The sequence below is a fragment of the Xenopus tropicalis genome, chromosome 10 (genome assembly GCF_000004195.4).
Source record: "Xenopus tropicalis strain Nigerian chromosome 10, UCB_Xtro_10.0, whole genome shotgun sequence".
NCBI classification, from domain to species: Eukaryota; Metazoa; Chordata; class Amphibia; order Anura; family Pipidae; genus Xenopus; species Xenopus tropicalis.
In genome coordinates, this window is record NC_030686.2 from 38,168,286 (window position 1) to 38,184,587 (window position 16,302).

Consider the following 16,302-nt stretch of genomic DNA (forward strand, 5'->3'; position numbering starts at 1 on the left):
AAAATGCTATGTCGGAGTGGAAAGCCAGATGTAGTAACTATAGGGCCACGTGTATGTTGCCTGGGGAGGATCACAGTGGAGCTGAGAAGGCAATGTTCTAATAAGCCATTTATTGTGTGTGTGCTAGGAGGAAAGCAGTAGTACTCAGTGGGCATTGGGCAGAGCAATGCAATGTATAGTAACAGTAGTAAATTTACACCCTACTTCCCACTTCAATCTAATTGGGCACCAGAGGAGCTTTCCAACAGATCCGCCTACCTACCAATGAGTGCCAGCTTCTCTTCATTAGAGTGTAAATGTCACATTAGTTACTTCAAGTCCAAGCGGAGTCCCATATTGGTAGCAGAGGGCCTACTGATGGGCTGTTGAAGAGATGCAGAGAATGGAAGGTTCCTTTGCTGAACTCGATTGCCCCTCTCATTATCCCTGATTGGAGTAATGGCTCTGCGTGCCTGCTGGCTTCTCTCTGTTCCTGATGAGACTGTGACACAGCTCCTGCACTTCCCAGGGAAGGACCCTATAATGAGAGAACATGTAAGTCCTGTGTATGACCCACCCGCACACAGCACAATGACGGTTTTAGGCTTTGCCCAATACCACCCACCCTTCAGATCTACCTTATAGAAAAGGGTTGCCTTATAATAAGCTTAGCATGTTGATTTTCTATAACCATTTAAAATTAATTTCCTCTTTGGTCGTTGGGATCGCTTATCCCTAGCAACCAGGTAGGCTTTCAGGCCAGAATGGAATGGTAAATAGCTTGAGAAAACCTACAGCTTACTAAGCATTAATTGCAAGGGGGTATGCACTGTGACTGGTGATGGAAACCCTCCAAGCCAATTAGTCTGAAAGTGCCCCACTGTGCTGCCCCCTAAAGGTGAGTGTACTAAGTTTGCTATGCCAGTTACTTTCCCTTTAACCCTTTGCATGGCAGGACAATGGTACTGTTTGCGTCCATGCCATAGTCTCTACATATCATGGCGCATAAAGGGTGAGTGTGGCCCTTACAGGGGCCACTTTATATGAGTAGAGAAAGCATATTCTGCTGTCACTGCGGTACAAGCAGAAATAGTGTTACGCAGAGCGGAAGGGAAATGAACAGTAGGAGTAACTATGCTGGGAGTATTAGCCGTGTATTAGCCGCTACGGTGCAGTTCAGCTCAGATAATTAAGCATGAGATAATGTACTGCTGGGCTGCCATGTTAATTACAACTGAGATGTAGGGTAGAGACTCGAATAACACTGCTCACACCATGTGCTGCTTCCTGCCCCTCATATTATCCTTGTGACTTAGTCCCTATCAGGCCCAGACTGGCAATCTGTGGGTTCAGGCAAATGCCAGAGGGGCTGCTGTAAGATGCCATAGACAGTCACTATTTATTGGGCTGGGGGGGCTGTTTGGGCCTCTGGGTACTTGAAATGCCAGGACCCAGGCCCAGACTGGCAATCTGTGGGTTCAGGCAAATGCCAGAGGGGCTGCTGTAAGATGCTGGGGGGGCTGTTTGGGCCTCTGGGTACTTGGAATGCCAGGACCCAGGCCCAGACTGGCAATCTGTGGGTTCAGGCAAATGCCAGAGGGGCTGCTGTAAGATGCCATAGACAGTCACTATTTATTGGGCTGGGGGGGCTGTTTGGGCCTCTGGGTACTTGGAATGCCAGGACCCAGGCCCAGACTGGCAATCTGTGGGTTCAGGCAAATGCCAGAGGGGCTGCTGTAAGATGCCATAGACAGTCACTATTTATTGGGCTGGGGGGGCTGTTTGGGCCTCTGGGTACTTGGAATGCCAGGACCCAGGCCCAGACTGGCAATCTGTGGGTTCTGGCAAATGCCAGAGGGGCTGCTGTAAGATGCCATAGACAGTCACTATTTATTGGGCTGGGGGGCTGTTTGGGCCTCTGTGTACTTGGAATGCCAGGGGCTATTCTGAAATCCCAGTTTGGACCTGATCCCTAAGGTAGGAAAAAGTACTTAACTGCTTAAGAAATGCAGCGAGGTACAGCAGCTTGGGCATACATATCATGGGCTGGTCGGTGAGAATGCCATTAATTGCTCTTCTTGCAAAATACTCTGATGTCAGTGGTGTAAACAACGTGGCAAGGTCCTTCCTGGTGAGAACAAATAGCAGTTAGTAGAGTATATACAAATATACAGAGAAGGAATGTTCTGGGCACACAATAAGCTATACCCTCATACTGTACTGTCTAAGGGAAACAATATGGCACCTCCCTCCCATATGTATAAATACAAATATACAGAGAAGGAATGTTCTGGGCACACAATAAGCTATACCCTCATACTGTACTGTCTAAGGGAAACAATATGGCACCTCCCTCCCATATGTATAAATACAAATATACAGAGAAGGAATGTTCTGGGCACACAAAAAGCTATACCCTCATACTGTACTGTCTAAGGGAAACAATATGGCACCTCCCTCCCATATGTATAAATACAAATATACAGAGAAGGAATGTTCTGGGCACACAATAAGCTGTACCCTCATACTGTACTGTCTAAGGGAAACAATATGGCACCTCCCTCCCATATGTATAGAAGACTAGGGGCTGGCACTCTCTGGCACTTACCTTATTTTGAAGCTGCTATACATTTCTATGTCTGCCAGATAGGGACACAGTAGGGTGGTCTTGACTCCACTGATTCTTCTGGCCTTCAGTTCATGACTTAGAGCCTCATGGAACCCGACTGTAGCAAAGTGAGCAGTGCAGTAATCCTGAATGGAGACATTTGGAGATCAGTCACGCATCAAACCTTACAGTAATATAGTAATGTGGGAGAACCTAGCCTGGAGGTGGCAATTAAGTGGGCGGGGGGGGGGGGACAATCCACCTGGTTTGTTTAACTTGAAATTTGGTTCTTTTAGTCTAGTAAGTGGAACTGTATTCTTTGCTGTAGCAGCCCCCAGGGTCACCCAAGTCCCAGTGCTGGAGGGGTAACCACTCGGGGGGGCATCAAGTCTGCCAGACACTGGGGATCAGCCCTTGCTTTACCCACCTACAGGCAGCTCTGTACTCACCTCCATGTTGGCCGTAGCAAACAGCCCCAGATAGCTGGCAACATTAATTACATGCCCGTGGTTCATTTGATTCATTCTGGGGAGAAAAGCCTTGACTGTCTGCAAGAGAATAAGGAGAGAGGGGCACTTGGTATATTTTCTAGAGACAATGATTAATAGTATATAGCAAACCTGCTATATACTATATACCAGTCACTAAGATCGGATTATAACTGATGACATCACTAAGCACCATTTATAAGGATATCATTTACAGGACATATATATATATAAATATACCCTTATCACTCTTTGCTTGCCCTCCTCACACCTACTGCTTGAGTTAGGAAAGGTCCCAGACCCCTTTCCCCCCCACCCACCCCAGTAAGCAGTGGTCTAGTCAAGCCCACAGCTTGGGCTATAGTCATCACCCCATTCTATTTGTCAGGATTTTGCTGCCAGAAAAGGTGGCCACCCTACATCAGTGTGTTATATACCTGCCCACAGCTTGAGTTAAAGAGCCCTTAGACCAACCCAGTAAGCTGCCATTATTTTATTCTAGACTGCTTGAGTTAAAAAATCTACAGGGTTGATATATGTTTATATATGTGGGGGGCAGAGAAGAAACTAAAGCTGCCCCCCAGATATTGGGTATTTGGCTTGCTGCCCTTAAATCTCCCTGAACCCTGAAGGCCACCGTAATACTTACCCAAAAGTTGGCAAGGCAGTTGGTTCTGAGCGCATTCTCCAGCTCTTCATCCTGGCAGTGCAAGAGAGATTTCCCTGTGCCAGTGCTGGGATGGTTCAATAAGATGGTCACATCGCCCACCTCCCGTCTAACCCTCTCTGCCACTTGGTAAACCTGTTGCCGGTCACCGGTGTCACAAGTATAAGTGAAGGCTCTGGCCCCCAGTCTTCTGACTTCTTTGGCAGTCTCCTCATTGCATTCTGGGTCTGAGTCCCAAAGTACCAAGATGGCACCTTTCTTGGCGAATTCTAAAGCAAAGTGTTTTCCAATGCCACCCCCGGAACCTGTTATCAAGCAGATATCATCCATAATGGACTTCTCTTCTGGCTTCACCACCCATTTTACCCCAGACAGCAGAATATGGCGGCAGACATCCCACAGCAAGTGTGCTGCGTCTATCACTACGTTCATTGTGTTTGTACCCAACCCACTGCTCATACAGGAGCCTGTTGGTGCCAAACAAGGTGCCAGGCTTTATATACCGGATTGCTGGATTAAGGGATTACACCATGAATACAATCAGCAGGCCGGAGTCATAGAAATTCCAATCGAGCCACTTGACCAGCAGATGATGGAATTATCCCAGTTTTAATTCCTTATTACAAACCAACCCATTTAGGAATCCCAACAACAAGAGCAGAAGAGTAGGGGTGTAATATAGAATGTCCCTCGACAGGGCAAAGCCAGGGCAGAAACTGGTCTTTTATCTCCTATATAGACTGGAAAAATCTACTGTAATGCTTTCTGACTTTATTAGCAAGACCTCATACTGTATGTTTCACACGGTATTGCAGATTCATTAAAGGCAAACACACACTTAAGGGCACATTTATTATAGTGTGTAAGCCAAGGACACCTGTGATGTGGCCCATAGTAACCAATTAGATCTTTGCTTTTGTTTTCTAAGGGCTCTGGCACACGGGGGAGATTAGTCGCCCGCGATTAACTCCCTGTTCGCGGGCGACTAATCTCCCCGAGTTGCCTACCCCTGCCATCCCACCGGCGAACATGTAAGTCGCCGGCGGGATGGCAGACGCGGCAGTGCGATTTCGCGCAAATCGCCGAAAAAGACTCGCAAGTCTTTTTCGGCGATTTCCCGTGTGCCAGAGCCCTAAAGGTGGCCATACACGGGCAGATTTCAGCCGGTGATTTGGGTTCTTAAGACTGAATGAGCATCTTATTTGCCCGTGTATGTGCACCCCCGACAGACCTGACTTTTCCTATCCCCTTCATTACAATGCAATCATTTGGCCCTAGGATGGGCATATCAGGGGAAAGATTTGCTCGTTTGGCAACCTCACTAAACGAGTAAATCTTACCATGTATGGTCATCTTAAGGGTGAAGACACACAGAGCTACTAGTAGCAGCTACTTTTTCATGGCTACTAAATGCCAAAAAGTACCCTGCCATAGATAATACTGAGAATTGCTTCTGCTAAAACACACATAGAGACAATTATCAGTAAATGATCAGCATTGTCTATTTTAGTAGCCACAACAAGTAGCTGCTACTAGTAGCTCTGTGTGTCTTCTCCCTAAGGGTGAAGACACATGGATATACTTAGTAGCAGCTACTTGTCACGGCTACTAAACAGAAAATCCCCTGCCATAGACAATACTGAGAATTGCCTCTGCTAAAACACACTGAGACAATTATCAGTAAATGATCAGCATTGTCTATTTTAGTAGCCACGACAAGTAGCTGCTACTAGTAGCTCTGTGTGTCTTCTCTCTAACTTTTAGGTGACCGTTAAATTCTAATTGCTGATTGGTTGCTATGGGCAACATTATTATTATTATGATTTATTTATAAAGCGCCAACATATTCCCACATCATACATAACATATAACATAAATATATTTCAACTATTACCTACACTAAATAAGGTGCAGGTATTTCCAGTGGGGTGCTGGGAATAACTGCCCCTTATTTAGTGTAGGTAATAGTTGCAATATATGTATTGCCAAACCCACATTGCTTCATTGAATTTTTTTTTTTAATATTATTTTTGCAAGTAAAATAGAATATTTAACTTATATTGCCATTGGAACACTCTCACTTTGCAGTGGTGCATCGATGCTGCCTACAATTGCAGGGGATTACTGCTTGTCGGTGTCATGTGTTGGGGTCTGTAGGAACTAATGGGAAGGGGTAATCCCGCAGGAATGCTGGCACATTTAAGCTTGGCAATTACCCAGCACCCTTTCACTGCCCAAATAACTGTTCTGCCTTTGCATAAAAAGCAATGTTTGTCACTGGCACCCCTGTTTTATATGTATTATAGGATCGTTTCCATATTATGATTATATGTTGAGGTATGGAAGGTATTAAAAGCAAACACACAAAGAGGCACATTTATCATTACACGACAGTACATTAAGTACTAATGATTCCGAATACAACATTTTTTTATTTTTTCTAATTTATAGAACTGTGCGTATTTTCTGCATTTTCTTTTGTTAATTCTTGCGTCTTTTTCGTACAAAATCGTATTTAACAATTCGGATTCATTCAAGCTTCGGTATGGTAACTTTCCTTGGGCCAGGTTGGAGCTGCAGAGTGCCATTGAGCCCTATGGGAGACTTTCCTTGGGCCGGGTTGGAGCTGCAGAGTGCCATTGAGCCCTATGGGAGACTTTCCTTGGGCCGGGTTGGAGCTGCAGAGTGCCATTGAGCCCTATGGGAGACTTTCCTTGGGCCGGGTTGGAGCTGCAGAGTGCCATTGAGCCCTATGGGAGACTTTCCTTGGGCCGGGTTGGAGCTGCAGAGTGCCATTGAGTCCTATGGGAGACTTTCCTTGGGCCGGGTTGGAGCTGCAGAGTGCCATTGAGCCCTATGGGAGGCTTTCCTTGGGCCGGGTTGGAGCTGCAGAGTGCCATTGAGCCCTATGGGAGGCTTTCCTTGGGCCGGGTTGGAGCTGCAGAGTGCCATTGAGCCCTATGGGAGACTTTCCTTGGGCCGGGTTGGAGCTGCAGAGTGCCATTGAGCCCTATGGGAGGCTTTCCTTGGGCCGGGTTGGAGCTGCAGAGTGCCATTGAGTCCTATGGGAGACTTTCCTTGGGCCGGGTTGGAGCTGCAGAGTGCCATTGAGCCCTATGGGTGACTTTCCTTGGGCCGGGTTGGAGCTGCAGAGTGCCATTGAGCCCTATGGGAGACTTTCCTTGGGCCAGGTTGGAGCTGCAGAGTGCCATTGAGCCCTATGGGAGACTTTCCTTGGGCCAGGTTGGAGCTGCAGAGTGCCATTGAGTCCTATGGGAGGCTTCCAAAATCATGCATTGAAGGATCAAAGTCGGAAAGGTTTTCCTGCATTTTACGATCGTTCGTATACGGAAATTTTGTAACTTTTAAATCGCCAATTCGATATTATCGTGACTATTATGATTTTTTCGTAAGCATTTTCGTGACATTTCCGATCATCAGAAATAATCGTATCTAATCCGAATTTTACCCATTTCGAGATTCAAACTCGTACTTTGATGAATCCGCCCCCAAGTGTTTTGAGCATAAGGAAAAGATAATTACAAGCAACTTCCAAATATCCCACATCCTTTACACAGAATATCCAAGGCTATTGTGATACTAATATCTACAGTTAGTATTACTGGTTGTATATATAGTTTATGTATGTGAGTTTATAGATCGGTTAGTATAGGTTGTGTGCTGGGTTTATTTGGATGGGTTGAACTTGATGGACAATGGTCTTTTTTCAACCCTATGTAACTATGTAACTATGTAACATTTTTACTGGCGTGTAAAGCTGAAAGCAGCATTGGTCTTTCTGTTGAAATTCTCAGGCTCTGACTCCTGAAGCAATGTAGCAGCTGATAGACACACAAGGAGGAGAATTGAATTCTGACACACAGTCAGAACCAAACAACACAAGAGAGAGATAAATACTGCTTTTCATAGCAATCACTGCAATTTTTGGTTAGGGTAAAAAAAAATTGTGTCAGTGGGTTTAAACTCCGGGGTCATTTACAAATAGGGTTGGCACCTTTTGGCCAAAACATTACTGGTCAGGGTCCTGGAGGGGGGAGCAGGTCCGTCGTATAAGGGGAGTGACAATGATGCAAACGGAGTGGGGCCTTTCCTTCAGGATTACTATCAGAGGGGAAGATGTAAGTTCAGTGTGTAGAGGGGGATCTTAGATAGGAGATTGGGGGCAGATTGGGAGGGAATTTGGGGCCGATTGGAGGTGTTCTGGGGTCAGAGGACTAGTTATTGTAATACTGCCCCCCCTGGCCTAGGCCAGTGAAATTCCAGCCAGGTTGCAACCCTTGCATTTATAGTCGCGCTAAGTACCATTGTGTCCACAGCAAGCGAGCTAAAAGCCATCAAATGCCAATGAAATGGTTAATGGGACAAAGTAAGTGATCATGATTTCAGTCCTACGTTTGTCTGTAATTACTTTCAAGATTTGGTAGAAGACCAGTCAGAAATCAATACCCAAATCAACCTTTCTAATTAGAGGCCCTGAGGTTCCTTTAAAAAAAAATTGATGCCATTTCCGAACAAATGTAGATCCTTAGCACGAAGCCAAAGCACTGATTCTACAAAGCAGAAATGTGCCGGCATTTTTCCATGATGGATTAGCAGCAGGGATTGACTTAGCAGTTTCCAGTGCAAGGATGGACACTTCTCTCTTTTACCATCTCACGAAGTTCACTGAAGTCTGATATGTGGCTCTGATCTCCTTGGAGATTAAAGTAAGAACCTTTAATAACACATGCTGGTATGAATTATGAAGGATAAGTACTTGGGTAACTACTGAAAGAAAGGAGGCAACAAAACAACATATGATGACAAAAACACTGATGCATATATTTTTATGACAAAAAAAAAAAATAGTTTGTCCATTTGGTCTGAATATGAAATAATGAACTTCTGTATCTATGCTACGTATATTGGAATTCCTTTACTGAATTGGTCTCCACATACATGGTGGAAGGCTATTCCACGTATAGAACATCTGGCCTCCACAAGCCTAGAAATGCTATAGGAATGTAATGCAGTTCTTCCATGTGCAATTTTATGTTAAACAACATGCCCCTCATATAGGCACCTTTTTTGGTGATATCTTTCTCTCAGACATTGATGCCAAGATCCCCTTAGCCACTGTAACTCCTGATGCCTCAAGATGGGCATCTCCCTCACCCTAGTTTTGGCACAATGCACTTCAATCACCAACCCTCTCACACAATTACAAACATGTCTTTGTCTAGCCAAAATGTCTGGGCCTCCCCAACATAATTTATACATGGCTCTGAGCATAATGACGTATGGACTTTTTCAAAGCATCTGCTTAAATAGTAATTGTAAGGAGAACTGCCCCTGTAACTTGTTAGGAACCTCTACTGTCTATTGCAAGGTCAATATTCTCAGTTTATGAGTAAACTTACTGTGTCTTCAATTTGTTGATTTTCTTTCTTAGATAAAGGATAAAGTAACCCAAAATAAACCCTTTAAGGGCTCTGGTACACGGGGAGATTAGTCGCCCGTGGCAAAACTCCCTGCTCGCGGGCGACTAATCTCCCCGAGTTGCCTTGACCCTGCGAGGCTTTTTCGTCGATTTCCCGAAATCGCCCGCCGCGTCTGCCATCCCGCCGGCGACTTACATGTTCGCCGGTGGGATGGCAGGGGGAAGGCAACTCGGGGAGATTAGTCGCCCGCGAGCAGGGAGTTTTGCCGCGGGCGACTAATCTCCCCGTGTACCAGAGCCCTAAAGAGCCCTCTGAAGCTGCGGTGGCTCCTCTGGCCACTCTACCATCACACATTAAAATGACTATATTTACTATTTATTTGGCTGGGGTTAAAGTAATTTCTCATTGGGTTTTTTTCCCTATTCCCCGTCTTTGTCTCTGCAAGTCAGTATGGAACCCATAGAAGTTTTAGAAGGTGTTCAACCAGTCTACCCATATTGGTATAACTGTATGAGATGAGGCCAGATAAATCTGCCCCCGAGACTAATCTCTGACTGGTTTCATCCCACATGACCATCAACTGTTCCATAATAATGTTGCTATTTCCCACTTACTATGGCACATACGATGGATGTACTTTGATACTTTTTGTCGTATGTAACTTATAACCCAGCAAGTATTTGTAAACCCAGCTGATCACTTCCCTTATCTTTTCAGCACTGGGGAAGGGAATAATTGTTTAATTATAGTATGAAGAGTACAGTAGGAAGAGAAGATCTCCTGGACGAGTTCGCCATCTTGGGTATGTCCTTAGGGACAAATTGTGACAGTTCCATGGAACCTAATGGCAAGAGAAAGAAAAGAAATTAACAGAAATACAATAAAATGACACTCAGTTATATAAAAGAGTACAGAGTTAGAATACAAGAAATCGCAAGTATGGTAGCCCTAGTGTCATTGGAAGCCAAAATTTCTAATGTAGCGTTCCCAGTTTGTTTATTCTCTGTTATGTATGGAGCTCTTCTGTTAACTCTGTTAATAATATTCTTATTTACAAGAAACAAGTCATTGTTGGGCTGGGGTAGTTAAACGTATATACAAGCACAACTATCTTTTCTCCATGGCTGGTCATACACTGCCGTGTTATACTTTCATGTACGAGATAGCTATGTAGAATCAAACCCATAAACTATTGTTAATTTGTGTAGAATGATTAGAGATTCATTTAAAAAGCAGCAATAACATAACTGGCCCAGGCTTAAACTACAGCAGAATTACCTGTTGTTGGGGTACGCATCCATTTTATTTATTTCTTCCTAGATGTTAAGGTATTTCAGATCTTCTGTCTGCACTTGCGAGCTGGCATTACATGGGCCTTTGCCATTTCAGCTGCCATTTTCTGTTCAGTCGCTGGATGGCTGACATAGAGCCCACATAAAACTTGTCATGCCAGCTCTCTATGGGGGCCAAGTGTTTTCTCCAAACCTCCTGTTAGCTGTGCTGTATGGCCTTGGCTTAACGTTCCCATAGTGAGGGTTTTTACAGTCTAGGTTTTTGTTTTCTTCTGTGCAGGACCCTCAGGCTCAGAGGTATTTTCACACTTTCTTTTCTTTGGTGCATAACCCTCAGGCTCAGAGGTCTTTATGAAATTGCCACCACATGTCTGCTCATGCTCCCTGAACCAGCGTTCTCTGGAGGAGGGCGCAAGATTTTTTGCTCTTTTCACTACTTTTTGGCAGGGGCCATCGCATTCCCACCAATGCTTCTTTAATGCTTCAACTTCATCCCAAAATTAGTGTAGGATCTGAGCAAAGGACAAGAGAAAGAACATGTAGCCCAACTCGTATGTAATCTATCTCTATATCCCTAATATCTATCACTTCCATTGTATTTCAGCATGAGTTGTATTATAATAAAGCACTTACCGTTATATTTGTGCCAAGAGCATCATTAAGGACTCCCATAACATACTGAAAATTGGGTCCATGATCGCCACCTTTGTCTTGTGTTTGTCTGACACAAGTGAAGACGTGAATCATCTCATGAAGGAGAGACTGCAAAGAGGGAAATCTTGTTATTAAATAGTATTTTTTATATTCAAATAGTATAGAGGAGTGGGTTACTTATGCATGACTATAATTCTAATATCTATTAAAATCTACTCATTATTATAAACATAAAATAAACAAATCACTTACTTCCACCGTATCCTTTCTAGGCCGCAGTTCGAGGATGGGCTTGCTCAGGCGTATTCTGCATTCCAAGCAATTCCCATACATATCCGTATAATGATAGGTGATACCAGCCGTTCTAGAAAATAAAACAAGATGCACATTTTAGGATGATCTGTACATTTGCTGTTGGGAGTAGAGATGATCCAAAGGCCTCATGTGACATTACCATAAATATTAATGCTTCTTTCTTTGGGTTTTAGTAAAAATAATCTTTATAACCTCCTACTAACAGACTTAGCTGCTTCTAACATTTGGCCTCTGCTCTCCAACCTGATACCAGCAGCTAGGATAGCCTCCCTTCTCCATTCTTATCAGCTATTTATTAACTCCATGTTCCTCATTTCCCTGACAGGGCATTCTTGATTCTCAAATACGCAAAGGGGCAGGTCTTTCTGAAAAATGGATAGGGTTTTAGTCTGATCTACGTGTAGCTGGGCTTGGGCAGGGTTTTAATATGTTTGGAGCCATTAGTCATTTGCACTTTTTGGGTTCAGGCATCCTTTTATAATCAAACACTGGCTTTTGTCCCCCCCCCCATACATCATAACAATGTTACATATATACAAAATCATGGTCATAACAGTCACTCTCTTATAAGCTGCAGGGATATCACAGATGCTAAGTGGCATTCACCTTTAAAATTCACTGTAATTGCCCATCAGCCTGGGCCCCTCCTGCTTTGGGGGAGCCAGCCCCAGAGTATTGGGACTACTAATATATAGTTTAGTTTCCTACCCTTGTGGCGTGGACATTTGCGTGACTCTATTGCCAAGTGAACACTGTAGGCAGTGTAAGAGCCCCATTTACACTGGCAGATGCTGATTATTGAATCCTCCATACAGTCGTGTAACTACCAATACAGCAGACCCCACGGTAGCAGGGAGGCCGGGCTACAGGGTCTGCTCTATTGTAGTCCCCTCTCCTGGTCTCTCTCTAGGGTTGACACCTTTGCCGGGTTTTAAACCCGGACAAAGGGGCGTGTACGTGATGACATCAGCGCAGTGCGTTGCTGATGTCATCACGTAAGCCACCATCATCACGTGACATCATCACACAATGACGTTTTCTTTTTTGCGTGATAGTGAGCCGGGAGGGGGTAGGAATGGACTATTCACACTAAATAAGCTAAACAGGCCTCTTGGGGGAACTGAGACTCACTGTTTAAAGGGCAATTTCAGCTTTTCTAACAAAACTGTAATAACACATAAAACAAGACCCCAAACCCCCCCAGAAACGTGTTCAAACTTTATATAACCTGACAAATTTAGACAAATGGGAGTGGTATTTAGGGGGTGAGGTTGCAGGAATGGTGCGCATTATATATTGGGAAGTATGCTGTTTACTAAAAAACAAAAAAACAGCACACAGCATGTCTAAAAGGAAAATTACCCACAATTCCACTTCCCACCTTCAAATGCCACTGTGAGGTAGGAGGCTCCTTATTAAAGAAATTATGGTACGTTTGCAAAATTAAGTGGCAGAACAGCGGTCAGCACCAAACACAATTGCATTTTTTGTCTGTAACCCCTAACATACAGAATTTTCGACACATAAAAGGAATTGCCCTACTACAGCACGCATGCGCAGCCGTCCACCTTTGCTTTTCAAACGCTCCCATTGCGCTTGCCTATTGCAACTTGCCGGCTGCATACTGCGCAGGCGTAGGACGAGCCACGCTTGGAGGGAAGCTACTCTGCGCATGTTACGCACTACGTCGCTAATTCCGGCGCATGCGCAGGATACTTCCCTATATAAACCAGCGAGTAAAGGGAATGCGGTCTTTTACATTCGGGTGGGCAGAGAGGTGAGTTCTACAAACATCCATTCCCATCGGCTTTAGTTTGTAGGGTTGTGAGTTTGTTTTATGCGGTGTCTAATGTATGCTTGTTTAGTGTCTTATTGCTGTGTCTGTTTTATGTGCTTTTTGTATCTTAGTGTGCTGCTGGGAGTTGTAGTTCAAGGGTATCTGCACCCATTAACTTTTATTTATAAGGTAAATGTAATTAAGGAGGCAGCAGTATGTGTTTGCTGTACCCAGCAGCCATCATTTCGTTATACAGGCTCCCCCTGCCCTTATGGCGCTGAGTTGCTCCTTGTCTGAGAGCCGCCATATTGTGAGATAGGGGGTCTGTAATACTGCAACATGGGCTGAAGGAGACCCTCTGTGCTTTACCCTGAGAGGTGCCTAAGGTGTTCATACACTGGCTGGCCTTGCATCTTTGGGGCTGTGGGTAACTTCATACAACCACTAGTACAGTTAGTATTAGTAGTTGTATATATAGTTATGTATGTGAGTGTATTGGATGGGTTGAACTTGATGGACACTGGTCTTTTTTCAACCCTATGTAACTATATGCCCCCCCTTACTATCCTAGCCCAGCTTGCTGCACCCATTTCAAAAACCCAAATGCAGACACCAGAAATTACTATTTTTTTTTAATTAACATTCTTTGCTTGAACTGTGTGAGTTTGCTTTAAAAGTGTTTTCCTGATGCTTTTGTTACCTTTCTGATCCCCCCCCATGTTCCTCTGAGGGGGCTGCCATATCTGTGCCGCAGAGGGTTAGCATTAGTAGATATAACGGGCAGAATGGGAAGGGACAGTCGGGTTAGGAACTTCCAAGTAACAATAACATAAGGTGGCCATACATGCTAAGATCTGCCTGTTTGGTGCTGTCTCCAAGTGAGCAGATCTTCCAATATCCCCTCATACGGGTGGGCAGTATTGGGCTAATTCGGTTGTTTGGCCTTGGGACCAAATGATCAAATTAGAATGACTGGTATAGGTGTCTGTCGGTTCAACGAGTTGATACAGTCCCCAATCAGATTGATTTTCAAACCTGCCATATTTCAGACCAGGTGTTGGTCAGGCAGGCCCGTTGTTAGTGCCCATACATGGGCCGGTAAGCTGCTAAATCTAAGGGACCCGTATCAGCAGCTAGAATCGGCCCCAATGGGTATGGCCTCCTTTACAAAAGCAAACCTGTTGGTTTTTCTTAGGTAATTTTATGTAGCTTTTGTCAGTATCCCTTTAATGCAAAGGATTTCTGTGAGTCCCAGAGACTGCTGTGCTTTTGCCCTCTTGCCTGCCTGGGGTGTATGGTGAGTGGAAATGGGGTGCCAATGTTAATGTCTGTTTTAATCTGTTTGCAGGAAGTGGAGCGTGCCAAGGATAGGGGCACAGGGTGTGCTTGTCACTTGCTCTTCTGCAATCAAGTGAATGTGCCCTACTCGGTCATGGAGCACCTCTGTGCCTGCGGCAGGGTTTGCCAGAGCTTGTGTGGGTGACTGAACCCTGACTGGAGAAACTGTATAACTAAGGTAAGTTGGTCTGATGCCTCTGATTGCCCATGGTATTTCTACATGGCAGCAGAGTTGCTTTTAGCTTCAAGTAGCAAATCTATTGCCGTGCGATGTCTGTATGATGACTAAACTTTTTTCCCCAGCAGATCGACACTGTTGACTTGCAATGCTTTTAAGCCAGTTTTGTCTGATACATCGGCAACAGATTTTGTTGCAATTGACTTTCCTTACCTGATTGGGAAATACTGAGCTTTTTCTTTCTGTTTAAAGGGAGATGGCAATCTCGTGATTCTCGGCTGAAGACTACATTATGCCTGTGTGGAGTCGGCATACACGTCTATGGTAAGTGCTGCAACTGTTCCATTAACGCAAACCTTCTCTACTTACTGCTGCTGGTCTGGGCCTATTGCTGACATGCATGATGACCAAACTTTTTTCCCCAACAGATCGACAGTGTTGACTTTGTTGCTATTAAGCCAGTTTTGTCTGATATGTCTGTAGAATAGCCCAGAATTAATGCAGTCTCTATACTATTAAATAGTTAAAATGGATCTGTGATTTTCATGGCTCATAGCTTAATGTTCTTTGAGACTAATCGGTTGCTTAAGTTCCCTTGTGACTGGAGAATGTCCATACAGAATACTGTGTTCCACATGGCTTTCCTTTCTGTTGCAGGTTAAGTAACAGCAATTACCTGGACATGGGAGTGGTGCCACAGAAACAATACAAGGGATGCAATATGGGTAAGTTTCGGAATTGAGTGGGTTGTATATATTGAGCTTTATATGGAGGCTGCCCCTTTCTCCAGATCCTGCTCTGCTGTATGTGATGACTAGACTTTTTTCCCCAGCAGATCGACACTGTTGACCATAATCTGATTTAAGCCAAACATTGTCTGATACACAGAATAGATCTGAGTTTCTAACAGACTTGTGCTTTACTATGTACCTTCTGGCGCTAAATGAGTTTTCTTTCTTTGCAGCTGTACTCCTGTACAAGGCAGAAGGCTGAAGTTGGACAGTGGTGGTTACAATTATAAAAATGGTTGCAATTTGTAAATAAAATTTTATATATTTTTTTTAAAGTTGGTTTTGTCTTAATATCGGCAAGTTGCTTGTCTGCAGAAATTTAAGGCAATATTGTTGAACCTGTTAACAATGTTAATAGCTGCTGGGCTTTTACGGCTGTTATAGTTAGGGCAGAATGCTTTATTTACTTGTATTACTTGGTCTTAAATTCCACCTTTTTCCATAACTTGTTGCTAAATTAGTATTACAGGCCTGATTACTGTTGGCCCTGTGGGTACTCAGGACTAAGCAGGGCTTAGCATTTTTAAAAATGGTTATGCCTTAGTCCCAGTTGAAATGAGTATGGGGGTTGGGTAGTGTAAAACATTTTTATAAGGATATATAACATTAATTGAACATGCCTGGTGTCCAAAGGGCACTGTGCTTGCAATGTAGTCGGTAGCCTTAGCAGGTAGCCATTTGCTAGAAAGCATTGCTTTTTGACTGACTTGTCGCTGTGTTCAGGGCTTAAAACTGGAAGGGAATTTGGTGGGGGTGGGATAAAATGACATAATT

The 16,302-nt window shown here is 44.2% G+C and overlaps 1 protein-coding gene, 1 long non-coding RNA gene and 3 other non-coding genes across 5 annotated transcripts; 4 read left to right on the top strand and 1 right to left on the bottom strand.

Moving 5' to 3' along the window:
- Positions 1-95: 95 nt before the first annotated feature.
- rdh20 (retinol dehydrogenase 20) lies at positions 96-4,242 on the bottom strand. Its single transcript, XM_002933163.5, has 5 exons — positions 3,725-4,242; positions 3,037-3,135; positions 2,588-2,733; positions 1,976-2,107; positions 96-517 (listed from the first exon to the last, which is right to left on the bottom strand). Exons 1-5 carry the CDS (start codon positions 4,199-4,201, stop codon positions 421-423), a joined length of 951 nt encoding a protein of 316 aa, XP_002933209.2. The 5' UTR covers positions 4,202-4,242; the 3' UTR covers positions 96-420.
- An 8,905-nt stretch (positions 4,243-13,147) lies between these two features.
- On the top strand, positions 13,148-15,803 carry LOC100489249. The gene is made up of 5 exons (XR_001168896.3): positions 13,148-13,221; positions 14,570-14,737; positions 14,990-15,061; positions 15,395-15,462; positions 15,702-15,803. It is a non-coding gene; the product is annotated as an uncharacterized LOC100489249 (long non-coding RNA).
- LOC116408112 lies at positions 14,828-14,917 on the top strand. Its single transcript, XR_004220746.1, has one exon. It is a non-coding gene; the product is annotated as a small nucleolar SNORD12/SNORD106 (small nucleolar RNA).
- On the top strand, positions 15,128-15,218 carry LOC116408111. The gene has a single exon (XR_004220745.1). It is a non-coding gene; the product is annotated as a small nucleolar SNORD12/SNORD106 (small nucleolar RNA).
- LOC116408113 lies at positions 15,535-15,626 on the top strand. The gene has a single exon (XR_004220747.1). It is a non-coding gene; the product is annotated as a small nucleolar SNORD12/SNORD106 (small nucleolar RNA).
- Positions 15,804-16,302: the final 499 nt, after the last annotated feature.

Bases quoted from the DNA above. Each gene is read 5' to 3' on its own strand.
- rdh20 (XM_002933163.5), bottom strand. From the start codon at position 4,201: ATGAGCAGTGGGTTGGGTACAAACACAATGAACGTAGTGATAGACGCA. The intron at 2,734-3,036 runs GTGAGTACAGAG...GTCTCCATTCAG, and splicing joins TTGCTACGGCCAACATGGAG to GATTACTGCACTGCTCACTT. The intron at 2,108-2,587 runs GTAAGTGCCAGA...TGTTCTCACCAG, and splicing joins TATAGCAGCTTCAAAATAAG to GAAGGACCTTGCCACGTTGT.